The sequence below is a fragment of the Triturus cristatus genome, chromosome 12 (assembly GCF_964204655.1).
Source record: "Triturus cristatus chromosome 12, aTriCri1.1, whole genome shotgun sequence".
In the NCBI taxonomy this organism is placed as follows: domain Eukaryota; kingdom Metazoa; phylum Chordata; class Amphibia; order Caudata; family Salamandridae; genus Triturus; species Triturus cristatus.
This window is the reverse complement of record NC_140595.1, coordinates 606,198,030-606,225,246: the sequence shown is the minus strand read 5'-3', so window position 1 is coordinate 606,225,246 and position 27,217 is coordinate 606,198,030. Positions and strand designations below refer to the sequence as shown.

The 27,217-nt window shown below is 48.4% G+C and overlaps 1 protein-coding gene across 1 annotated transcript in view; it reads left to right on the top strand.

Annotated features, from left to right (window-relative positions):
* The window catches only part of LOC146776371 (blastomere cadherin-like), a 562,924-nt gene extending 541,120 nt beyond the window's left edge, over positions 1-21,804 (top strand). Inside the window, exons 13-16 of the mRNA XM_085639655.1 lie at positions 3,395-3,613; positions 4,845-4,963; positions 9,080-9,202; positions 18,694-21,804. Of these exons, the coding sequence (XP_085495781.1) occupies positions 3,395-3,613; positions 4,845-4,963; positions 9,080-9,202; positions 18,694-18,720 (488 nt within the window). The 3' untranslated portion in view covers positions 18,721-21,804. The remainder of the gene's footprint in view (positions 1-3,394; positions 3,614-4,844; positions 4,964-9,079; positions 9,203-18,693) is intronic.
* The last annotated feature ends 5,413 nt before the right edge of the window (positions 21,805-27,217 follow it).

Here is a 27,217-nt window from a genome sequence, read left to right as displayed (position 1 = left end):
TGCAAAGATGCTTAATGGCAGATGGTAACGTAAACTCGTCAGGTAGTTTGCTAAATACTGCCTCCGTGGAATGGAACAAACAGGAACCGTCTGTAAGGTGCAAAGTCTTACCCACACAGCAGCAAACTGGATAAGGACCAAGGGTGGTGGCCCTGCCTCTGTCTGCCGCTGAGAGGTGCAGATGGGCCTGCTCTTGGCCCGGGCTTTGCCCGAGCACGCCTGCGCGCGTCCTGCTCTGCGGGAGCTCAACAGCTCAAGGAACTCGCGTTGGCGCCTTCCTGGCGCTTGGGCTGCTGGGAAGTGTAGTTGCCCCTGGGTCCGGTCTCCGTAGGACTGCAGGCCAGCAGGCCAGCAAGAAGAGGCTTGTAGTCACAGTTTAAGTGGACTCCCATTGGTGGCACAATACATGCTGCAGCCCATGGTAGACCCCTGGTGTATGTAGGCCCCTGTGTACCTTAGTACCATACACTAGGAACGTACAGGGGTACACCAGTAGCCAATTGTGGAGGTACAAAAGCACTTACCGTGGTCAATTTAGGGGAGAAAGCACAGTGACTGGGTCCTGATTAGCAGGTTCCCAGTCAAACTAGGTCAAAATCACACTGCCACCAAGCAAAAAGTGGGGGTAACCATGCTAGAAGGATCCTACCTTCCTACACTCAACTTCCCTCTTCTTGCCCTTGGAAGAAGATAAAAAAAACTGATTAGTGATTCAGTTAATCTCCACAAACTTATTATGACAGGCAAACGCAGTCAAATTGTACTTGTCTAAAACAAGTCACTTATAGTACTAGGTTCAAATCTGTCGACTATCGTTGAGTTGCCCATACTAATCCTAAAATCCCTATTCCAAATTTCCTTAACAAAAACTACATTTGCAACTAATGCATTGCACTGAATGATCTTTGATTCTATTCCCATTTCTCTAACCCCTTGATGAACCAACTCAGTTTCCCTTTTTTGCAGTGCATTGATACATACTACACATTGCTGTGAAATAACTTGGAACTGTACGAACTACATAAATAAAGTCACACAGAGTGCGAGCTACTCACTGATATCACTGATTCACTATAGTGGCAGGAGGACAGTCTGCAATGGCTTCTTAATTAACCAGCCAAAGCGAGCACCAATGAGGAGTACGATTAGGTAACACTGAGCACCTGCCTAGTAGAAACTAGAAACTGGATGATATAATATTCCAACGTAAACTAAACGTAGCTTACCTCTGAATGTGAGCAGCATGCTATTTGGATTTTTTTTTTAGCATTGTAGAACACAAGCACAACAAATAATTAATACTCACCGAGCCTTGGAATCTTGATGCCTAGCAGTTCAAGCAGATGCTGTCTCGGTCCAAGATATCCGCCCAGCACCTGCGCACTCTCCCCCCAGTGCAGCCGACGCTCCCACATGGGGTATCCGCTGCCGCCTACGAAGAGCATGAAAGGTAGGTGGTGCTGCACAAAAAATAAGAAGTGCTGCCACCTCCTCCTCGCTAAGGATCGCCTGGGGCTGCACAGCTGGGGGTGGTGCCAGCTGCAAGGAAGTCGTCCCTCTTCCATTGCACTGGTTGGGGTAGAAAAGAAGGATATGGAAGGGAAAGGAAAGGATAGAAAAGAAAAGAAAAAAATAAGGAAGTAAGGGGAAATAAACAAAATGGAAAAGTCATGAAAAACACAAACGAATTTGCAAAAAACATAAAATACACAAACACAAAGAGACACACTAATATATTAAATAAAAATGAGGGGTAGATACGTTTTAAATAAGAAGGATTAAAGAGATTAGGAGGGATTCTAAAAATAAACCCAGCACCATGACAGAGAGTAGAAAAACAAGATGGTCGCGCCCAAGCGAACTGTGTGGTGATGTGTGTCCGTGATTTCCAAGGTGAGGATGCACTCTGCGATGCGCATGGCAACCCGTGCCCAACAAACTCCGCCCGCGGAACTCTGCATAGCGCAGCAGAATTTTTTAGCCACTTCTCGGAGCTCCACATAGCTGAACTCTGCGAACTCTGCCCATGCCTAAATATTATGCAGGAGGTGGTTAATCCACTTGCTGGAAAGATCTGAGCCATTCTAGTCAAAGCTTCAACTTTTCTTAAAATTGCATAGGGGGTCAATGTGCGGGCTAGAAAGCCCGGCATGCAAGAGATCTGTGTTTTTTATGTAGATAGCTCAGTTGGTTACTGTTTTTATTGCAGAGATCCTTGAATTACCTGCATCTCACAAGTTAAAATCCTTGTGATATTGCTTGGTGAGTTATGACCATGCGTCAAGGAGCTGCATTCAAAAGACAAGGCATATATTTGTAATTTCCTCAATCTTTTGTTATTTTACGGTTGCTAAAAAATAGTGTTACTTTGGGTAGAAATAAACATTTTTTAGTAGATGCTACATAACCGGCTTTTAGTGTAATAACTCGTGGACAGATACTTCCGACATTCTTACAGTGCATGCAAATTTCTTGCATACGAAGCTTGGAAAGGTTAAAAAAAACTAGCCCCGCTCCTTGTCCTGTCCTTATGCCTTCCCCACACTCCATCCCCAGCCAACTGCTCCTTTTGATGAATACCTGCACTTATTGTTTCCACTTAAAGCACTGGTTCCAGGCAAACAGTCCTTCAAACAAAGTACGTGCTTTGAATCGCTCATGCTTCTGCTCCCAGCAGAGCAGCACTATGGGGGTCAGAGTACTCCCCCGACGAAGGGGTCCAGACAAAGAGTCCCACAAACAAATCCACAATCCTCCCATTTGTTAATGTGTTTTGCTGCAGCGGTGAGAGATGCTAAGTGAACAACCATCCCGCTGGCTTCATCACTGCGTAGAGCATGCAATTGCACGTTACAGTTCTGCACCCACTCTGTAGATTGCATTATAGTGTTTGCACAGCATTTCTCTCCCCCCCCCCCCCCCCCCCACACCCGTCCCAAGAGGTCTCTGAGTGCTTTGTGGGTGGTCGAATGAATAACTACTCAGTTTGTTTTGTATGCTGGATGAGTGTGTTCTATAGAGGTCTGTGTTGGGGGTATTTGTGTGGTTGGGAGGTGTGTTCCATTAAGGTTGCAAATTGCAATAATACATGTTTTTAACTGGCATTCCTCCATAACGTACTTCATTTGGGAAGTAGTGAAGCAAAACATTTTATGGTTTTGGTTACTCAGAATGTAATGAAATTCCGTAAGGCATGTTTCAACCCACCTTCTCTTATTTGTGAAAGGATTGATTACAGTTGGGCTCTGTGTATAATGACTATAAATGAAAAATAAGAGTGTTCAGGATTGAGATTTTTTTGTGAAATGGTAAGTCATGCATTCTGATGCATCAAGGTATGAAGCTTTATGTTCTTTCTCTTCCACCTTGAACTCTCGGCGTCTAAACATCACAGGGACTGCAGTAGTGCTGAAACCTACAATCGATTTAAACGAAGGATATCACCCCATTTATCTCCGGCTCTATGACAACCAGAATAAGGACCAGCTGACGGTAGTCAACGCAACGGCGTGTGTCTGTAGTGGTAGCACCAGGAAGTGTGCTGGGAAAAGGGAAGCTGCATTTGGCCTGCCCACCGTTCTCATCATCTTGGGGTCTGTTAAAGGACCACTGAGTAAGTATGAATACGTTTTTAAAAATCCTTTACTTCCCTCTTAAACTCCATACATATGTAATAGTCTGTATGGAAGCCCAGTCAACAAAAGCCAAAGCCATAACTTGGTTTGATGTGCAACTTTCAGCAAGCATAGTGGTTGCTAAGATTAGAGCTCAGCCATGCGACAATGACCTTGAGGAGAGAGTTATGGTGGGGAATGGGCTCGATATGGAGAAGCCAAGGTAAAGAAAGAGGTCTCCATTGGGATGATCACAATCCTCAGACCATACCGGAAATATCTCGTGGCCAAAGGCACCAAGGCTGAAGGGCAGTTCTCAAGCTGTTCCTCGTTGCTGCCCTAAGTATTTCAGACACTTGCTAGAATTGTACATTTTACAGAAATGTCTCAAAAGCAGAGTTCAGTTCCATGCTTTGCGCCTAGCCATGGAGCTCTGGTCATTAATATGCATAGTGCCCAGAGGCGATATACAAGATCGTGTAGACCAAGTAAGGATTACAACAATAAATTTGACACGTGCTTAGGCAGAGAGAGATTATGTGGTTTGCCCAGAATCACATGATGTTGAATTTGTAGCTCAGAGGATGGATTCAAATCTGGGTCCTCTGATTCCAAAGGCAGCATGCAGCTCAGACAGTTAGGCCACATCTCCTTCTGTAGTCCTGCTGATCCCTTTTTAAAATCAAGACTGCATGTCCCGGGATGCAAAGGGAAGTACCTGAAATAGCTGGTCTGGATGAGCCACTCATGCATGGGCATTAGAAACCTGGGAACTCTGTGAGTCGGAATGTGGTCCTAGAGCCACTCTGCCTAGTAACATGCGCTGAAGGATGCACTTTGAATAATGGACCTGTTCTGCACCACATAACACTGAAGATTCTGCCACACTAATAAAGAATCAGTGGCGTTTCTATGGCTTCGTATTAAAGAAGCCGGAACAAACTGCACTTGGATGTTCTTTGTTTGGCATTTGTTACCCAACAAATAAAATGCAGAGGGGGGCCTTGTGATTTACTTCAGAAAGGTAAGTACATTTTGATGCTGTTAATACCTGCGACCAAGTGAACAGATGAAATAATGTTGAACTCTTATTTTGATGGAGATGATATCAGAGTACATGGTACGGTGCATGTAGGTGAATCTGTTTCCTGTATTCAGCCCAGCTTGCTATGACTTGCTTCTGTGAAGGGCAGATTGCATGCTCACTACACACGGTCTCTCTCTCTGCAGTTCTTGTACTCCTCTTCCTGTTCCTGAGTGTGGTGAAGGAGCCGCTTGTGGTGCCAGTGGATGGTACAAAGGACAATATGTTCAATAATGAAAAAAAGGGTCGTGGAGAGTATGACCAGGTGAGCCACAGCTTGGTGCATGAAGCTAGCACTCCTAAATGGTATTTTAATGTTTTTTTGGGTGGATAGAGGAGCTTAATAATGTTGTCCTTTTCATCTTTAACCAGGTAGTTTTTCAAAGCATTAGAGCCCTCAATATTTTATTTGATTGTTTATAACTTATGTGGCTTCCAGCTTGCTTTAAGCTTGCCTTTTGCTGGTTCCCCTATGCCAAATTGTGAGGATATTCACAACGAATACATTTGTTTATACACAATCTACTAGGGGATCTCTCTGGCAGTGGTTATCCTTAAAGTCACACATGGACCCGGCTGGTCGTCGTAGTCTAAAATTGCTCTGTCATCTGTAAATCCCTGAAAACGCTTTGAGTTGCTGCATTGTTTTAGTTGGTGCTACATCATTTAAAACTGCTTACTGGTTATGCCCCTGAAGCCCCTTAATGCACATTGAAACCAGTACTTAGTTCTTGCTTCAGTTCCATTGCTATAATGTCAGAAAGGCTGGAGCATAGAGTCTGGTTGCACCAGAGGATTGTAAGAGCAGTGTAGCTCAGTGGACGTCCTTGTGGAAAGGTGCGAAAGAGTGCTCCTCTTGCTAAACCTCCATACAGGTACTGAAGCCACTGTTTGATAGTTTTCTTGACTAGGCGGCAGGCAGTCCCTCTCCTAAGTGAGTGTTTGTGGTGGGTAAGTGACAACTGTAAACTGTGCTGGTGACTGATATGTATTATGTATACATGGATATCTGGAGCCTGGCAAAAACCCAACTCACTTCCTCTATTCAATTCAATTCAATCCGATTGCAAACCTTATTTTGCATTACAAATGCATAAAAGTACATAAAATTAATTTCTTAAACATACTTTTAGCTGCAGTGGTGCCTATCCACATAAAGTTTATATAAAACAATAAATAGTACGGTAGAACCTGCACTGCATCAAACGATCGATGTTACATAGAGAATTTCATTTTACGACAATTATTTAAAATCAGACTATGCTAAAAAGAATTAAAATTGTTATACCGAGATACAAAGCCTATGTCATCTGAGATATATTGAAGGAAATAATTAACATTTGAACTTAAGATAATGACCTAAATTCGCCTTTTTAACTTCAACTGTCGATATTCTAATAACATTTGGGAATGGTCAATATAAGTAAGCAAGTTCCCTCCATCAGATGATATATCCCGAAGTTCAATGGGGGGCTAGGCTATACATTTACCATTAATTTGCTGTCTTGCTGTGTGTACACATTTCCTGGGTTAGGCTGTTGGTAAAGTGGAAGCACCTCTGGTTTTTATTGCTGCCTTCAAAAATGAGGCAGTCACAAAACATACATATGGGGTTTGTAATTGTTGAAGGACTAACAGTGTTGCAGTGGAGTTTCGCAGCCTGAATATCCTCAATAATGGGACGATAAACTTCTTCCTCTCTGCTACATATGGAGAACAATAAAATAGTATAGGCAAAGTCGATTGTTTTGATTTACGATCACAAGGACACAAAGAAAGATGGTTTAATGAATATAAGTTTGGCGGATAACCCAACATTAAAGGAATGTAATTTAAGCAAAATCTTTTCAGAATATAACAGTGATGGGGGTTCTCCACAAAGGAAAGGTAGGAAAGAGAACAATACAACACAGGGGGTAGGGCATGATATGTCATTATTGTGCCTTTTCCTTTAGTCCTTGCCCATCTGTCTTTTGTGCTTTTAGCCATAAAAAGTTCTTTCAATCTCGATTTGAGAAAGCTTTTGTAGAGGGTTGGAGTGTCATAAAGGTCCACTAAACCCAGAACATTAAAAGTCTGTCTTACATAGGATAGCCAGGGAATTTTGAGGGTGTGATCTAAGTTCATAATGTCTTTTAAAATAAGTTGATTTTGTTGGACAGTTTTCCTTTTCCAGATCGATAGCCACAGTAATAAAGGGGCCATTTTATTGGTGTCACTGAAATAGGCAAACCTATTTCTTTGTGAGTAAGAAAGTTGGAGTATGGCCTTTTGGCGAACATATCTTCCATACATTGTAGTGTCTCAAGTTGTTCCATACCCCAAAATGCTGTCCTATGTGTAGCTACGGATGTAGTTTTTGCTAGATAGACTTTAACCATTTCCCGTATTGGTTTGCAACCAAGATGTTTTGAGAATCTAAAAACTGCAGCTATACTTTTACACATATGGTTTGCTTTGTTTGTTACCATCTCCTTCCATCTTAATTTAGAATCAAAGAGAATGCCTAAGTTTCTGAAGTTTTCCACACATTCAATTTTTCTTTTACCTAGATAGAATCTCATTGTTCTCTTCTTATCTCCTCCGACCGCCATGACAAAAGACTTCTTTTTATTACCATAAAGACTCAAACCAGCCATAAAGGTTGAATAATTCAATATAGAATTTTGCAAAGCCATAGGAGTTCTGGCCAACAACGCAGCATCATCTGCATATAGCAGAATAGGAAGAGGAGTTAAATCAGCATAAGAGATGTCTTTACTGTTTTCAATTAGAGCCTCATTTAGCTTATTGGTGTAAAGAGCAAATAAAAAAGGCTCAAGGACACAATCCTGTCTTACACCTTTTTGGATTTTAAAAGGTTTAGTGCATTGTCCTTGTTTTCCGTAGCGGACCATAGCTGATACGTCTGTGTATAGTTACCTTATGAACGTGATTATTGGGACCTCCACGCCCATAGCCTCCATGATGGGCCACAGTTTACTGTGGGCCACGCAGTCAAAAGCCGCAGATAAATCCATGAACACCATGTAAAGTTGGCCTTTGTTTGCTATGGAATATTTTGCCGCTACTGAGGCTCGGTAAAAACACTGATCCAGCGTACCCCGGCCTTTCCTGAAGCCATACTGAACTTCGACAAGGATCTTCTTTTCAACTGCCCATTCCTCCTACCTGTTCAGTAATAGTCAGCCCATTCATTTGGCTGTACTGTGTATTAGGGCGATAATTATATGGATTTGAGCCATGCCCTTTTTTATAAACAAGAATTATTGATGATTGCTTCCAAGAGGGCAACTGACCTGTTTTAGCTATTGCGTTGAAAGCAGTTGTCAGCAGAGATGCCCATAGTGGTTTGTTTGAGAAAAATATATCTACCCGGACCCCAGCTGGGCTGACAGCCTTCAAAGTAGAGGACTGTGAGAGGGCAAGCTCTATTTCTTCAATTTCAAAAGACATAGGAAGGATATCCTTTGCAACTACATAGATAGCCTCTCAAGTAATGTTTTCCGTATTTTGTAAAATGCTCTGAAAATGGGTTACCCATGGTTCACTTCCTCTAAATGGGGGTGCAAGAGTGGTGATATAGAAGCACCCCATCATTTAAAGACAGTGCAGGTGGTGAGTGTGTGCCTTCAGTGCATGATTGTAGAAGAAAGGGTCAAGCATGAAGAGTTGTCAGAAGTGCCCTGAATTTGCATTGAGGTCCACAGAGAGAAGCTGGTGAATATCTGGAGTTATCTGGTAGCTGGAGGGGGTGGTGTTAAACATTGGCGCAGTAAATGAGCTGCAAACTGGCCCCAAGGCTTTAGCCTGGTATCTCGTGTCTGCTTTTAAATATTTACAAACCTAACATTTGAGTCTAGCCACGGAGTGCTGTACCAGCTCACTGCAAATTAAAACTCTTGATTGAAGCGCAGTGACGTAGAAAGAAGAATGGTTATGAGCCGTCTTATGGGTTTACAAGACCCCATCAAATTTAAATATAACTAAAAACACTTTATTTGGGCTTTTTGCCTTCGCACATCACGCAGATTTTGAAAGTTAATTGTAAACATGAAGGCTAGTTGTGAAAAGTAAGGATAAAAGGGGTGGACCAGGCAAGAGCAGATGATTCTAGTTAGATTGTTAATTCATCTCTATTGAATTTCTAGGAGTTTGGAGGAACGATTCCTTGTACTATACTCCACTCTTGTTGCGTCTCTGTAGTAGTACCGTCATTACAGAGGCCCTGATTATTCTCTCACAAAGGCCATTCAATTCACAGCCTTTGAAAGCCTCTTGCTTGTAATTGTGAAGGTGCTTCATTTACATGCAACCAGTTCCTAACTTGTATTAAAAATGAATTGTGCTATATTTCCTTGAATGCTTTGCTCTCTTGAAGGGCTGTGAACTCCGCCAACTCCACCGAGGCCTTGACGCACGACCTGAAATCCTGTATAATAATGTCCCTACTCCTGCTCCTCTGCCTGCTGACCCTCATGAGATTGGTGATATCATTTATGAGGTGAGTAGACTACTCCAGAGGTTAGCCGCATTGACCAGTTTTGAGCCAGTGTAATCATGCAGGAAAACACTGGTCTTGCTTCAGGCATGTCTTGTGTGGGGAATCTTGTTAGAAAATCGGTGTGAATCCTTTCCTTTCAGAAAACTTTATCCGGTCACTGAGCTTGTGAGGTGTTATTACAGTGTGGGCGGGACCGAAGAGAGTAACAGAGTTACGACAGCACTGCACTTGGAACATACACGGCGCTGGGAGAGACACACGGAGGGGCCGCAGCTCACCTTGTTGAACATCCATGCTGAATTCAATGAGAGGCACTTCACATCGGAAGTATCATGGAAGCTGCTATGACTAAGATGCAGCTCTGCAGGCCCCGACCTTCATCCTGAGAAGGAAGATAGCTGCGCAAGCAGAAGTGTGCATCCCTGCACAACTAGATGGGGTGCATTTGTTAATGCACCAAGGCCAGCTTCCTGAGACATCATATCAAGATGCTGAATGACGAAGCTGCCCTCTACGTAAGGGATCATCATTTTGTCTGGATATGACACAATCACTCGACGGGTGTCACAACTTGCTCCCTGCGTTTTCATATCCACCACGAGGGGGCTGAGCTGTGGGACTGGTTGCTGCTAACATGCTCACACCAGAAGACAGCTCCTACCACGCTTCCTACCATCTTGGAGAGGCGTCCCAATGCGCTTACAGTGACGGTGCTACTCTCGAGCGCCTGGGAATGTCTGGTATCTTTTGCAAGTCCTTATGAGAGACTGGCATTGACTCATCTACCGGTTTGTGTCCCCGTCACCCTCCCCCTCCTCTTGCCATGCTGTGTCTCTCACCCTCCCCTCCTCTTTCCCTCCTTCATTCTCTGTCTACTTCCCCTGCTCTTACCCCCCTCCCCGGAATCTCTCCCCTTCCCTGCTTTTTCCCTTAACTATATGTTCCTTTTTGTTAGTCTCAACCTTACTTGTCACTATGTTGCCATGCTCTAATAACTGTGTAATCTTTGTAAAGATGTAACCTGCAATTATTGTCTGATACTCATGTAAAGCGCTCTGATACCTCCGGGTCTAGCCAGCGCTATATAAAACCTTTTAAATTAAAATTAAATTAAATTAAATTAAACATGCACAATATTTTCCAGGCATCCTGGTGATGGGCTGTCTGGATGTCCATGCACCAGACCAGAATTGAAGCCCCTAGACCACATATCTGGACTAAGGTCAGACAGACCAGGAGTAATCACAAGATTGAGCATGCAAAACCAAAAGGGGGGACTGAGTCCAGACAGTAGCTTGCTAGACATCTTTTGTGTGAGTGGAGTGGAGAGCGTTGTCTGGCGAGTCAACCAGTTCTTAAGTATATTTAGCATTTCATCCCGTCAAAGCCGAGCTCTACTTTAACACTATTTTGTTGATTAAAGAGACTCAGGTTCTAAGGAGGCATGGCCTGCTTGAGCCTGCATGACCACATTTGGGGTGGAAAGACAAGGCATTGTCTAATAGTTATCATTTGAATTGAAACCAGTCTATCTCAGCTTAAAACTTGTTTGCTACATATACTTAATTGACATGATTTTGCAAGCATCGCTAGTCCTATTTTTCTGCCACCCGACATATTTTATGAGGCTGAGGTTAGTAGAGAGATGCCTTCTAATGGTGTATTTGCACCATTAGAGTAGAAATTGCTTGCACCAGGTAAATAACATATCTGCTCTAACTAGCTAACGCGGTGGCCTAAATGTTTTAGTGAGTTCAGTAATACCTTGGGGTGCAACACACTCATACGTCTATTCTTCAGTTATGCCGCCAAACTGTTTTTTAAATAGGGTTGGGCCTTTATCTTCCCTGCCATTATATAGGTTTCCCCTTGTGGCATTGCCCCCTTCCCAGAGGATGCCATTCTGTAAAGTTGACGCTACCCAGCACACACTTGTATCCTTGGCAGATTGGGTGAAGTGCAACTTCACACATCAGATTCAGGATTCAGAACACCTCTGCTTTGTGACTGCGTCCCTTTCCATTCAAGATGTAAGAAGTCGCGGATTGTCTCACCCTCTACATATTTGCTTCTATTCTCTTGCCATCGTTTTTTCTCCTCCAGACAAGGTGCCTCTAGCCTGGCTTTGAAGTAGAGAACAAAAAATGTACAGTTGGTGGTTCTCTCTTGTCTCAGATTGTTATGGTAGTAGTATTTCTTTATTGGTTGTATCAATTACTCAAAATCACTACAGCCATGTGAGACCGGCCTCGTGGCATGGGCCCTCCCGACCAGCAAGTCACACTACAACCACGCCGAACCTCGTGGGCACGGCCTTCCGGCTTCCGTGGACCAACATCCCGAGGGCCGACCAGATCCCCAACACGCATGCCCGGCCGAGGGAGAACGAAACCCCCCCCTAAACCAGACCGAGAGGCGCCGACCCTGTCACACCTCTGGTCTCTTCCCCGAGGGAGGTTTCGATCGACCACCAGGCCCCCGGTGAGCGGGCGCCTCTCCTGCTGGGCGTCTGGAGTCCCTCCCGGACACACATGAACAGATCAAGGGGCTGAGCGACAGGAAACCCCGACACACCGTCCCCCAGGCACCAGACCCCTCTCCGCGAGGACTCCGGACTTCAAAGAGGAGGGGGAGTATAACAAGGGGTGCTGAAGGGACGAGAGGCAGAGAAGACCTGGACTGACGAGAGCCTGCGGACGCTGTCGCGGCTCCCCGAACTCTGAACCATCTGAGCCCTGCTGACGCTGTCGCGGCTCCCCGAACCCCGAACCATCTGAGCCCTGCTGACGCTGTCGCGGCTCTCCGAACTCTGAACCATCTGAGCCCTGCTGACGCTGTCGCGGCTCCCCGAACTCTGAACCATCTGAGCCCTGCTGACGCTGTCGCGGCTCCCCGAACTCCGAACCATCTGAGCCCTGCTGACGCTGTCGCGGCTCCCCGAACTCTAAACCATCTGAGCCCTGCTGATGCTGTTGCGGCTCCCCGAACTCTGAACCATCTGAGCCCTGCTGACGCCGTCGCGGCTCCCTGAACTAAGACCCTCCGGTGCCTGCTGAGTGACTCGCGGCCCGTTCCTCCAAGAGAGTCGGCAGAGATCGCCGAGAGAAGCAACATCCCCTCAGCTCGAGGATTGAGAGCTGGGCGCCGGATACCTCGCAGAGACACTGATTGAAAGACTGTCCCGCTACCCCTTTTCCCTCCATCACAAGATCGCTGCCGCTTGTGGCACCTGCCTGCCGGATCATAAAGATCCCTGATAACCACCGATAAAAGCTTATTATCTTACAACGATTTACTGTGTGGTGTCCCTCTATCCGAAGAAGAGAGTAAGCGTAGCGTGTGCGATCCTAGGTGCGAGACCCTTCCAGGAAGGGCCTCCCTGCTCTTGCTCGGCCTATCTCTGGGAAAGGTGGGCCTCAGGGTGGTCAGGAACACATTCCGCAGCCTCCCCGGGGAACGCCTTCCAACATTTGGTGGCAGGCGACGGGATCCGAGCCAACACCTAGAGATCGTGCAGTAGACGACGTACGCACTACCAAGAAGAATGGAAGGAGAAACTTCCCTAGGTGCCGCAGGCACCAACCCGAGCACGGCATTCCAAAAAGACCAGTTAGAATCTTATACACACCGAGAACTGAAACAATTTTGCAAAGACTTTGGAACCGCTACCACCGGACTAAGCACAAAAGAGGACTTCCAGGGGGCATTAAAAACCTGGGTCGAGGCAGAAACTCCCCGGACACAAACAGAGGGAGAACCTCCCAACGAACCACGAAGCAACCCGGGGAGGAACGGCGCCCCCGAGAGGGGCCTATCCCCAGAGGAACTAGCGGACCGAGAAAGAGATCGCAACCACGAACTAGAACTAGCAAAATTAAAATTCGAAGGAGAGCTAAAGCTGGCTGAGAAAAAACTGGCGGTGGAACAGTTACGCCTACAAGGAGAACTAGAGGAAAAGAAACGACAGAGAGAACACGACGAGAAAAAACTCCAACTAGAGCACGAACGTAGCCTAAAAGAAATCGAGCTCAAGGCTAAGAAGGCGGAGGCCCGACCCTCGGAAACCCAACCCATCTCCTCCACCGTGGAACCAAAGGTCCACATCCCCAAAGATGTGGTGAAAGAATACTATAAGAACGACGATATTCAGCAATGGTTCAAGGCCTACGAAGTCGCCATGACCTCCCACCGAGTCCCGCAGAAGGACTGGGGGGCTGGGCTGTGGGGCCGGTTCCTGAGCGAGGGGAGAGATACCCTGCTGGACCTGCCCTCCACCGTGATGAACTCCTACAGTCACATGAAAGAGGCTCTAGTAGCCAGATATGGGCTCACCCCTGAAATGTACCGGCAACGGTTTAGAGACTGCAAAAAGATACCCGGTACCACCTGGGTGGAGTACGTGAACTTCTACAGCCGGGCCTTGGACGGATGGATCAAGGGCAGCAAGGTCTCCACCTTCGAGGAGCTGTTCGACCTAATCGCATGGGAACACTTGTCCGCGAATTGCTTCGTAGAGCTGCGCCAGCACCTCCTGGACAGCAAACTCACAGACCCTCAAAAACTGGCCGTCGAGGCTGACCGATGGGTGAACACCCGGGCCTCCCGGGGCCCCGTGGGGGACTACGGTCGCCACAGTCAGGGACCCCCCCGCCAGAGGGGCGGAGGGAATCAAGGCCGGCAAAGGGAGCTTCCGGGGGGATCCCCGCTCAGCCCTCCCAGAGGACAATCTCCGCCCTTTCCAGCTCCACCTCCGGCCAGCACCGGGCCACCAGGGAGGCCGGGGCCCCGAGTGAGGATCACCTGCTTCCGCTGCCAACAGACCGGACACTATGCCAGCGACCCCCAGTGTCCCCTGTACCAGCGGTCCACCACAACAACCCCGCCGACTCGACAGATGGCCTCCGTAGCCCTGGGGGAAGAGATAGAAGACTCCGAAGAATGGGAACCAGCCGCCATGGCCTTGGTCTCCCTAGGGGATCGAGAGATGGTCCCCGGAACGTCCCTGCCCGCCAACACGAAGAAGTACCGACAGCAGGTGACGGTCAACGGTCACCGCATCGAGGGCCTCCGGGACACGGGGGCGAGTGTCACGGCGGTTCATTGTCACCTGATCTCCGAGGATCAGATCCTGCCTGGCGCCTTTTGCCCCGTCATCTCCTCAGACAATTCCGAGAGCCTCTGTCGGATGGCCCTAGTCCCCTTCGAATGGGGGGGAGTCACCGGCAAGTTAAAGGTGGCGGTCCGAACCTCCCAGCCCGTGGACTGCCTCCTGGGCAACGACCTTGAGAACTCCCCGTGGGGACAAGTGGAACGAAGAGCCCACCTCGAGATGATGGGCCTCCCCGAGTGGGTATGCGCCACCACGCGCTCAATGACTCTCCGGGCGCCTCCCTCCGAGGGGGAAGAGCCCATGCCGCTAGACACCGCCACCACCCCCGAGATCCAGAATACACCACCAGAGGCCAACGACCCCCTTCTGGACGAGCCGACCGCTCCCGACGAATGGTCAGTGCCTTCCGACCCCGAAACCCTGACCCACCTCGAGGACCTGCCAGAACTGGCCCAGTGGCCTTGCGAAGGGGGCCCCTCCCGTGAAGAATTCTGCCAAGAACAATCCACCTGCCCGTCCCTCATCGGACCCCGACAACAGGCCGAGGCCCAAGCAGCAGGCGACCAGACCCGAAAATTCAGGGAGCTCGCAGAAGCAAACCTCGAGGCCAGTCAAGAAGAAATGAAGCGCTGGTATGACCAGAAAGCTACGCTGGTTGAGTTTCAGCCGGGCCAACAAGTCTGGGTCATGGCCCCGGTGAGACCCTGCACTCTCCAAGATAAATGGACTGGGCCCTTCAAGGTGATCGAGCGGAAGAGCCAAGTCACATATCTCATCGATGTGCAGTCCCCGCGGAACCCCCTCCGGGTTCTCCACGTGAACCGCCTCAAGCCCCACTTTGTACGGACCGAATTAAGTCTACTCCTGGCCACCGACGATGGGGCCGAAGAAGACACCGAGCCCCTTCCAGACCCCCTGGGGGCGAAGGAAACCGATGGATCCGTGGAGGGAGTGAGACTGTCGACCGCCCTCACAGCCCAACAGACCGACGACTGCCGCCAGCTACTAGGGCAGTTCGCGGATCTCTTCTCCCTGACCCCCGGGGTCACCAGCTGGTGTGTCCAAGACGTGGACACCGGAGACAGCCCGCCAGTGAGACATCGGGCATACCGGGTCCCTGATCGGGTCCGGACCTGCATCCAGACCGAGGTGGCAAAGATGTTGGACCTCGGGGTGATTGAACCCTCCGACAGCCCCTGGGCCAGCCCGGTAGTCCTGGTTCCGAAAGCGACTACCCCGGGTGTTGCCCCCGAGCTGAGATTTTGCGTGGACTACCGAGGCCTCAATGCGGTCACCCGAGCAGACGCTCACCCTATCCCCCGTGCCGACGAACTCATTGACCGCCTTGGGGCCGCCTGCTACCTCAGCACCTTCGACCTGACCAGTGGATACTGGCAGATTGCCCTCACCGAGGGAGCCAAGGAGCGCTCCGCCTTCTCCACCCCGGATGGGCACTACCGCTTTAGGGTGATGCCGTTCGGAATGAAAAATGCCCCGGCCACCTTCCAGCGGCTGGTGAACAGGGTCCTGTCCGGACTAGAGGGGTTCAGCGCAGCATACCTCGACGACATAGCGGTCTTCAGCTCCCAATGGACCGAGCACCCCCAGCACCTCCGTCAAGTCCTGCTGGCTCTGCGCCGAGCCGGCCTCACCGTCAAAGCTAGCAAATGTCAAATTGGGCACGGCTCCGTAACCTATCTGGGGCACCAGGTGGGGAGTGGGCAGGTCGCCCCCCTCCAGCCGAAGATCGACGCCATCTTGTCCTGGGAACCCCCTGCAACCCAAACGGAAGTCCGAGCCTTCCTGGGCCTCACCGGCTACTACCGAAGGTTTATGAAAAACTATGGCAGCATCGCAGGCCCTCTCACAGAACTAACCTCCAAAAAACACCCCAAGAAAATACACTGGACTCCCTCCTGCCAGAAGGCGTTCGACACCCTAAAGTCCGCAATGGGCGCGGCTCCAGTGCTCAAAGCACCCGACTACGCCCAGGAGTTTGTGGTCCAGACGGACGCCTCGGAACACGGCATCGGGGCAGTCTTCACACAGTACGACGACAAAGGCATAGATCAGCCCATAGCCTTCATCAGCCGAAGGCTACTGCCCCGGGAACAGCGGTGGAGCACAATTGAACGAGAGACGTTCGCAGTAGTCTGGGCCCTCAAAAAGCTACGGCCCTACCTGTTCGGAACACACTTCTGAGTGCAAACAGATCATCGACCCCTGCGGTGGTTGATGCAGATGCGAGGGGAAATCCCCAAGCTCCCCCTACGTTGGTCCATCTCTCTCCAGGGGATGGATTTCACTGTGGAACATCGCCCTGGGACTGACCACGCCAACGCGGACGGCCTGTCCCGATTCTTCCGCTTCAGCGAGGAGAACTCCCAAGTGGATGGGTAGTTCTCCCCGCCTTTCAGCTGGGGGGGGCACGTGTGAGACCGGCCTCGTGGCGTGGGCCCTCCCGACCAGCAAGTCACACTACAACCACGCCGAACTTCGTGGGCACGCCTTCCGGCTTCCGTGGACCAACATCCCGAGGGCCGACCAGATCCCCAACACGCATGCCCGGCCGAGGGAGAACGAAACCCCCCCCCCCTAAACCAGACCGAGAGGCGCCGACCCTGTCACACCTCTGGTCTCTTCCCCGAGGGAGGTTTCGATCGACCACCAGGCCCCCGGTGAGCGGGCGCCTCTTCTGCTGGGCGTCTGGAGTCCCTCCCGGACACACCTGAACAGATCAAGGGGCTGAGCGACAGGAAACCCCGACAAACCGCCCCCCAGGCACCAGACCCCTCTCCGCGAGGACTCCGGACTTCAAAGAGGAGGGGGAGTATAACAAGGGGTGCTGAAGGGACGAGAGGCAGAGAAGACCTGGACTGACGAGAGCCTGCGGACTTGGTCGCGGCTCGATCGCTCCCCGAACAGAAGAACGCTACCCAAACTCCGAACCAACTGAGCCCTGCGGACGCTGTCGCGGCTCCCCGAACTCTGAACCATCTGAGCCCTGCTGACGCTGTCGCGGCTCCCCGAACCCCGAACCATCTGAGCCCTGCTGACGCTGTCGCGGCTCCCCGAACTCTGAACCATCTGAGCCCTGCTGACGCTGTCGCGGCTCCCCGAACTCTGAACCATCTGAGCCCTGCTGACGCTGTCGCGGCTCGCCGAACTCCGAACCATCTGAGCCCTGCTGACGCTGTCGCGGCTCCCTGAACTAAGACCCTCCGGTGCCTGCTGAGTGACTCGCGGCCCGTTCCTCCAAGAGAGTCGGCAGAGATCGCCGAGAGAAGCAACATCCCCTCAGCTCGAGGATTGAGAGCTGGGCGCCGGATACCTCGCAGAGACACTGATTGAAAGACTGTCCCGCTACCCCTTTTCCCTCCATCACAAGATCGCTGCCGCTTGTGGCATTAATTCTGCACCTGCCTGCCGGATCATAATGATCCCTGATAACCACCGATAAAAGCTTATTATCTTACAACGATTTACTGTGTGGTGTCCCTCTATCCGAAGAAGAGAGTAAGCGTAGCGTGTGCGATCCTAGGTGCGAGACCCTTCCAGGAAGGGCCTCCCTGCTCTTGCTCGGCCTAACTCTGGGAAAGGTGGGCCTCAGGGTGGTCAGGAACACATTCCGCAGCCTCCCCGGGGAACGCCTTCCAACAAGCCATATACAAACTGAAACAGTGAGACAGAGTAAGACTTTCTTCAAATGCTGTTTAAGAATTCTGAGCGGAGTATCATTAATTGGCACCATGTATAGCATCACAGTGCCTTCAAGAAGTCAGGCATATAACTTTCGAAAACTTTCCATCACACATCACGGTCCCATTTTGTGGAGAAGTGTGTTCAGTAAAGTGAATATGTAAGTTTTCATGAGATTTGAGGTTTCATGCGGGAAGGCGGGCGGGCAAAGTACTGTACCAAATTGATCACTTATTTCCTCAGTTGGCAGGGATGCCTATTGCTTGGCAAATGTATTATGGCAAGTAGGTGATGGTGGCCAGTGTGGTTGTATGCCTTCATATGTATGTTGGGATTCTTCCTTCCTGTGTGCTGTTAGTGGGTAGCGATGTAAAGTCCATATTTACACCCAGCTGTATGGCTTGTCTGTGCTGTGATTGTACAGAGTAGCGTAAAGTCTTTTTTAAAGGATTGTGTTCTAGTTTAGTAAATGTGAGGGTCTGAAAACCTTTTTAGGCATATCTGGGATGCTTTGTTGGTTTGCTATTTCCTGACAAAATTTTCTTTTGTACTAATCTCTGGCGCATGTGAAGGATAGATAGTTTACATAATCAAATACAAAATAAATAGGAACTACAACCGCAAGATTACGCTGTGAAGGTTATAACACTAACTCCTGTTATTTTATTTTTTACCTGTCCAGAACTTGCGAGAAGGCTGCGTACAATGACTTCAGAGCCCCACCACATACCTGCATGTCTGGTATTTGACTAAGAGGACAGTGGCTTGGAGGCTACTTCCCTCGTCTCTCTGACCTTTTCCAATTCCCTCAATGACCTGGACTGCGCCTGATGATTGGGGTTCACACTTCTGGAAACTGGCTGATGTGTACAGAGAAGAGGACTAGTTGGAGGGTTCAAACCTGGGCACTTTGCTTTGCCCCAAAACTTTCAGCAGGTGCCTTTATGTCCACTACAGACAATGCTGAATGTTTGACAACTGAGCAATGATATCCTGCTGAGACACCAAGTTCTGTATGATGTATCACAACTGCGGCTTCTCTTCGGCTCCAGTTTTAATTAATGGTAGTTCTGGCATGCAGGCCGTCAGTGTCAGTTTTATGCATCTCCCTAAGAACAGCTTAGTTTTTAATTTCTTTTAGCCACGGTTTTTTCATTCTCCTGGGTCACAGATTTAAAAGATGAGGATCCATCATCTAACCATCAATTAATACATTCTCATGGTCTCTGACCCAACTGACTTCTTGTATTTCATGTATAAAAGCGTGACTACTCCTGGTTCGAGAAGTTGCTCTTAATGTTTGTAATATGAACGTATCCACTGCCTGACCTTCGGCAAAGGGGTTTTCCTAGCTCCTGCATGCAGGACATTTTAATCTGGTGACCGTCATATGTCTGCATGAAGCTGCTTTGATGACTTCTCTGTTATAATGTCCAGGCCATCTGATGGCTTCTCTGACTGTTCGTGACATGGAATTTCCTTACATTAGATGCAATGACCAAAGCCATGAATTAGAGTTCTGCCGGCAAGGCCCCTGGGCCAGATGACAATGCCATTGACTTAATAAAATGCAGTGGTGAATTGTGGGCACCTCTTTTGACCAATGTTTTCAATAACTTTAATAATACCCAGCTGCCTAACTGATGGTCCACATCAGTCATAGTTTCTCTATTTAAAAAGGGAAGCAGAACATATCCCAGATGTTACAGGCCAATCTCTCTCTTCAACTCTTCGGTTAAAATTCTGAGAAAAGTGATTTCTGCGAAAATGTAAGATTTAGATAGTATTAATAATATTCCCAGTCTGAGTCAGTATGACTTTAGATAAAGGCTCGGCAAGGTGGATCAATCTCCATCTTCTTATATTATTATTGCTATAGTGTAGCAAAGCACTGACCACTGTACCTTGCCTTCATGGATCTGTTGACAGCATTCAACAAAGTCAACTGCTGTGAACTGGGATAGTTATTGCTGGAACTGTCTTTAGATACAGTCTTGATGCACTTTATAGCTGATCTCCATGAGGGCTCATCTGCCAGGGTCAGATTCAGCCCAGACGGAGAATGAAAAATGTCCAAGCTATCGTAAGAAAGTTTCAAATCTATTAAGGACACGGAGGCGAGGATTAGGCATCAACTTTCTTCACTTTATTATATGAAAACAGTCCATTTAAACCGAATGCCGCAGTTCCTCTCAACATTCCCTGCAGATGCTATATCACCCTCTTTCTTCCTGCGCACACAGCCGACTTCTCCAAGGATCACTCTTGTTTATTCTATTCTGTCCGTACCTGAGAAAACAACATAGTCACATGAGACTTCAGTTCCCAAACTGCATTATCCCAAAGATTCAGCAAAAAATGCATCAAAGCACAATGACCTTGACATTTCTAGTAGGACAAGATATCTAAACAGGAAAGCCTAACCAAGGTTTCATGGTGACAAGATTTTTTAAAATAACCTTACTACCTGGACCACGCTGACTATAATTCTGGGTCCAAGCACTGTGTAGATGCATTTAATAATTAGCTTTCCCTTTTGGTCCTGAAGAATTGCCATAGATCATTTATTGACAAGAAAAGGCAAGGAACATGTTGACCTCATGATATTAAAAAGCCACCAGAGATCATTACCTCTGTGGTGGGGCCAACACTTTCAACCAGTCAGGTGAACTTACAGAATAAAAAGTCTTTAGTCTCGAGTTCGACCTGATCATTTTTAGGCACTTACCATCACCATTTCTAACATACACTTTTTACACACAACTACACTTAGGGCCCTAAACAGGTACTCCATATACGGCTTTGGAAAAAAGATCTCAGCCGAAGAGCCCCCTAGAGGGTGCCCATCGAGCATTGCAGAGCTGGCTCGACGAGGAGCAAAAGTCCTATGATAAAGCATGACACTCTTCAAGAGTGTGTGAGGGCTCTAATTCCAAAAAGGAACCACCCCTATGGTTTCACGAACAACCGGACCTGTTAGAGCTCCTTTCCACACTATCTCCCCACAGGAACTGCATATCAATCAGATTACTAGTATCAGATTGGAACATGTAACCTGGACCTTAATGCACTCTCGGTCCCCTCCTTGTTGTAATTGGTTAGGATCCAAAGATTACACGGCCATTCCAGGCTTCCATATAGGAAGCCCACCATTTCAGTTCCTCCTTCGCTTCTTCTAGGAAGGGAATGGATTGAGAAGAGGTGAGACCCTGGTGAAGATGGAAGATCTTTAGGCGTTGCAACACCCGGGTAGTGGAGGGGATCTGGAAAAATGACGTATAGACGATGAGAAAAGACCTAAGGTACGGGCCAGTCGGACGAATAGAGATCAAAGGTCTGGACAGAGTTTTGCTGAGCTCATTCTTTATTTTGGTAAGATGAAAGACTCCGTGTGGATGTAGTTGATTTCCCAGTATGGGAACATGGAACGTGATTCTCCTGCGAATACTGATAGGATAGATGAATGCCGATGTACCTTAAGAAACAGTGGCACTTGATGAGAAGCCGTACTTAGCAATGTATACTCATTAACATGACTGTCGATGACTATTATTAACCTCATGCTGGCATTCTTCCACTCCTCTCTATAGAGCCTACTTGTTGTGCTGTAACTGAATAAAATTTGTTTACAAAAAAAATGAAAGACTCAGTGTGGCTTTGACAGAGTCAACCACAAACTCCAGATATTGCAAGGTTTAGGATGGAGTCTGAGAAGACTTCTCGTTGACCACGCAGCCAAGATACTCCGACAGATCGATAGTCATCTGTAAATGAGTTGACAGATGTGCCAGGCATTGATTCATAATGAGAATATCGTCTAGGTAAAAGTTCAGTCTGACACCCCGAGCTCTTAAGTGCTCAATCATAGGTTTCAACGTGTTGGGGAAGCACGATGGTGCGGATGATAGACCAAAAGAAATGGAAGTGAATTTGAATATCTGTGACTACCATTGAAACTGCAGGAAACTCCTGTGAGGGGAATAGATGGAAATTGTGAGAAAGGAGTCTTTCAAGTCCAAGTAGAGCATCCAGTCGTTTGCCTGCAATAAATCTCTGAGAACCCTCCATCATGAAGTGGCGGTAAACCAACCACTTGTTGAATTCTGTGAGATTGATGATAGGGTGTTGACCTTTATTGCTCTTTTCCACCAGGAAAAGGTTGCTGAGAAAACCATAGAGATGTAAAATTGTTGGGACAATCTTGCCCTTCTCCAAGAGCTGAGCAACCTCTAGGTCTACCAACTTTTATACAGACGGTATTCAAAAAGAATAGCCAAAGACAATGAGGGGTTCGGTTACATACCCCAAATTCGAGGACATACACATGTCAGTTCAGGCGGTGAAGGCAAGTCAGTGGGTCTTCAGGCTATGCATCCCTCCGGCCATGGCCTGGACCATGGGTGAAAACCTTGCTAAAGTCGTATTCCAACCATTACAAAACTCCGCCCCAACTATCCCCCCAACCCCCTCCCTCACCACCCTCCCAGGCGTGTCACTTAAGTGCTATCAGCAAACGATTAAGAGAACTAATGTCACATTGGGTCAACCTGTTATTATGGGAGAGAGCAGCATGAAATTAGGCATATCACCCAAGCATCACCATCTAGCGTGGGTGGGGGGGGTCAGACAAGGCAATGTCAGGAGTAACTATGTATTAAACAATGGCTTCCACAGGGTCATCTGCATTATCATCTTTCGTGTCATCCTCAGGGGACTTGAGAGCCACAACAAGCCTCTCCCAGGCTCTCACCCTCTCCATGGCTTTCTCACTTCCTGTGCGAGTTGCGATTTGTATCCTAACCACTCCCTCACATTCGGCCAATTTCAGAAAGTCTGCTTTCCACTTACCGATGCTAGGGCCCTGTTTCACCTTCCAATGAATGGTGATAACTCTCGTGGCCAGCAGGAAACACAAATCTATAAATTTACTAGTGATTTTATTCTTTGATGTGTGGGGGAACCAATGCAATATGCAGGTAGCCATGGAGGGGTCTAGGTCCCTATCAATGAGGTCTGTCAGTAAAGCTTTCACCTCCTCCCAAAAGCTGTCAAGGAACGAGCAGTCCCATAGCATATGTTTAAAATCCGCATTGTCCGCAGAACATCTTGGGCAGGCCGCTGACTGGGCTGGGAAGTATGCATGCAATTGCGACGGGGTAAGGTATGCTCTGTGTAGGATATGAAAGTGTACTAACTGAAATCTCGCGTTCCTTGTACTCTTCCAGGCTCTTTCCACAATTTCCCCCCCATGCCCTATCCGGGATGTCTTCCCCTATATCCGTTTCCCATTTGAGCTTCAGAACTGTCAGGGGGGATAAGGACTCCAGCACCATACGTCGATAGAGACATGTCACCGCCTAAAGGTGCCCGATGCCAACACCACATATTGGCACCCCATGGAAGTGGGTGGTTCTGTGAGTCCTCCGACCCAATGGTTCCTAATGGCCGTCGTGAGGGCTACATATTGTAAGAAATCGCCCCCTAACAAGTTGTAGCGGGCTCGTAGGTCATCAAATGGGATCAAGGTTCTCTCCTCATATACGTCTCCCATGGTAGACAGCCCCTAGTGTTCCCAAATCTCCAGCCTCCGCCAGCTACCCCCATGCGGCAGGGCCCTGCACATCTTTAATGGTATTTCCGGCGCATAAGGACTCTTAATAGAGGCCCTCTTCAGGTACCTATTCCAGCATTTCCGCGCCGTGGCAAATTCTAGGATGAGGGATGTGGCACCCAGCGGCAGTCGCAGTACTATGCGGGATAATACTATCAGGGGTCCCCAAACTGCTCCCGGTTCCTCCTCCCCTCTGGTGGCCCTCGCTCCCACTATGTCAGCCATTGAAATTGGGCTGCTAAGTAATAAGTCTCGTAGTCTGCGACCGCCAGGCCTCCCGCTGCTCGGGGCCGCATGAGCGTGTTGAGGGCTACTCTGCGCCTGCCCGTGCCCCACAGAAAAGCAGTGACCATTGTGTGGAGCTGCTTGAAATAGGTTGCTGGGATCCAGATCGGCAAGGCCCTAAAGAAATACAGTAGTCTCGGGAGGGTCACCATTTTGAGGAGTGCCACCCGGCCCGCTACTGTTAACGGCAGGGAGCCCCAGAATTAAAAATTAGCTTTTGCCCCCCTAATCGCCTTCCCAACATTACCCTCAAGAATGTCTTCCTGCCTGTGGTAAATAAGAGTACCCAAGTAGGGCAAGCAACTATCCTCCCAGTTCACCCCATCTGCGCCCTGTGGCCTCATGCTAGTCTTACGTGCCGGAAAAAGACATGATTTTGACCAATTTACTTTTAACCCTGCTACTGTACTGAGAGCATGGAGCAGAGTTTTGGCCCCCCGTAACGCCTCATCCAAATCAGCCAGGAAAAGTAAAAGATCATCCGCATAGAGTGCAATGTGAAGAACCTGTCCGTGTACATCAAGGCCTCGATATACCCGCCCTGACCTAGCGTGTGCAGCCAAGGGCTCCATCGCCAGGGCAAACAGCAAAGGGGAGAGGGGACACCCCTGCTGTGTACCCCTCCTCACCCCGCACGCCTCCGATATCACTTCCCCAGTTTTTACCCTGGCAGTGGAGTCAGCATACAAGAGGACTGTCTAATTCACGAAGTCAGGGCCTAGTCCCATCTTTCGCATCTCATGGAACAGGTACGGCCACTCCAACCTGTCAAAGGCTTTTTCTATGTTCACTGCAAAGATCGCGGCAGTGTCAGCGTTGTAGGAGTCCGCCTCCAGCACATGTAACAGCCTACGAATGTTGAGCGCTGTGTGCCTAGTGGGGATGAACCCGGATTGGTCTGCATGTATGAGGGTGGTCATGTGGGGAAGCAACCGGATAACCAGGATCCTGCTCAGTATTTTATAATCGAGATTGAGCATGGATAAAGGGCGATATGCTGTTCTATCCCATGCCTGCTCTCTTGGCTTCAGTAGGGGAATAATGATCGCCTCTCTAGTGGAGACAGGTAGCTTACCCAGCTGCTTGGCATTGTTAAATAATCGTGTGAGTTGAGGAGTTAGAAGGTCAGTGTAGGCGAGGTAAAATTCCACCGAAAGACCATCTGTGCCTAGGGTTTTAATACGGGCCATGCTTTTGATGGCTCAGCGTACCTCCCGTATCTCAATCTCCCATCCCAACAATGTTGCCGCATCTGCATCCAGAGCAGGCAGGTCAATCGCCTGCATGAACTCCTGCAGCTCTTCATCTGAGGGGGCTAGCTGGCTCCTATAGAGCTCAGTGTAGTAGTCAAAGAATAGTTTTTTGATTCCCTGTTGGTCATGTCTAGCCACACATGGGGCCCACCTCTGATGTTGATAGCTCCCCCAGTTTTGGGTCTATTTTAATCAAGAGGGATCTACACCTTTCTGTAGAAATTGCACAGTTGGTGTTTCCCAGAATAATTATGTCTGTCTGAGGCCAACTTGATAGGGCCTCTGGGGAGACCAGAGAGCCAGATGCCTTAGCATCTTCGACCATGTCCAGGATCTTGGATAGGGGTCCAGCTACATCCAGTAACTTATCCTGGAATGAAAGCCAGGAGCAATATATTCGCTTCTTGGGATCCCGGACAAACTTCTCCAGAAAAGTAGCCATATTGGCATCTATTTTGAGTGTGAGGACCACTTTGCCCTCCAAGGAAGGTCTAGGACACTCAGCCCGGAGACAACGCCATAATTCCTTTACCAGTGGTTTTCACGAACAGACGGCTATATAAGAGGTCACCTTAGGTGCCAGGGACCATTCCCCAGAACGTGGATGTAAGAGGTCATCCATGTCAAACTTGTCAGAATCTGGGACTGGGGAGCTGCATCTGCAGAGGGGTTGCTTTCTGAGGGAACGGTATTTCCAGAAGGACGCCATGGTTTGCTGGGGTCACCGTCCCCATCAGAGACATTGGGAGAGTCATCTCTGTTTCCATGATCTGGGGAGGAGGGGAGAAAGAGCAACCTCCCGAGGTGCTAGTGAGCTGAGAGTTCGTATGGCGAGCTTGTGAGTCCATAAAGGCATTTGTAATATGCGCAAAGGCGTCTAGCTCCACCCCTGAGTCGTCTGCGTGCTTGCTCTTATTTTCTGATGTTAGTGCCAAAGGTTTCCCTGAAGGTGTGGGGGCCAGAGGCCAAGAAGGTTCTTCCCTCGGTTCAAGGGTGTTTTTGGCACTGACCCTGTAGTTGAAGTATTTCCTTCTCCAAGAGCGCCACAACCTGCGATACTGCCTTAATAATGGAGGCATCCATAATCTAGCAGACGTGGTCATCAGTAGGGAGATAAGTGATGTCTTTCTCCTCCATATACTCCTCAGAGTCCTCCATAATTAATAAGGATGGTAGTAGATCCTATAAGGTAGGGGGCAATATAGAATTCTGGGGCAAGCCAGGAAATTATGTGCAAATCCCAAAATGAACCAAGAATCAGGAGTTAATAGGCCCTGCTGGGACTAGTACTACCTTGAATATATAGGGCAATATATTTAGATAGCCGCCTGGGACGTGTCCCAAAGAATGCGTTGTTTGAGACTGTCCTTACCTGCTGCATGGTGTTCAGCTCCAGGTGGTGGCTCTGTTATAATACTTTATTGCCAATGGAAAATGGCCCCCGTACATAAATGCGACTGGATGTGCTTCACCACTCAAAGTAGAACAGGTGAAATTGACGTGCCGGTCACCGGGAGATAGAGCACGCAGAGCGTGATTATAGAGATGCACCGGCCCCCTTGCAGCCGGATGACTGCACTGCATACTCAATGCCTGGCAACTAGTGAAGCAGCTGCATAGGAGCGAGAACGTGGCCGTGCTGTGAAAATGAAACCTATTGAAGTTAAAATAACAACAATAATAGCCGCAAGCTTCCCAGCGGGAATATTGATAATCAACACTTGTTTTAGCTGCTAAATCCCTTACTAAATGACTTTATAAGCGCAGAGGTAAAAACCACATAGCTGAGGCTGCTGGAGCAGTGAGGATAGAGCATCTGCATTGAATGTTGAGAGGAACTGCAGCATTTGGATTGTATGGACCGGGGTTCTGTTTTCATATAATAAAGTAGATAAAGTTGATGCCTAATCCACGCCTTCTGTCCTGACAAAGAATTATCTTATAAGATCTACCTACAGCATGAACTACATCATGATGCATTCTCGCTCCCCTTCTCTTTATTCTATGTATTAATAAGCTTTATCCAAATGTAGTTGATTCATGTTTAGACGTACCAG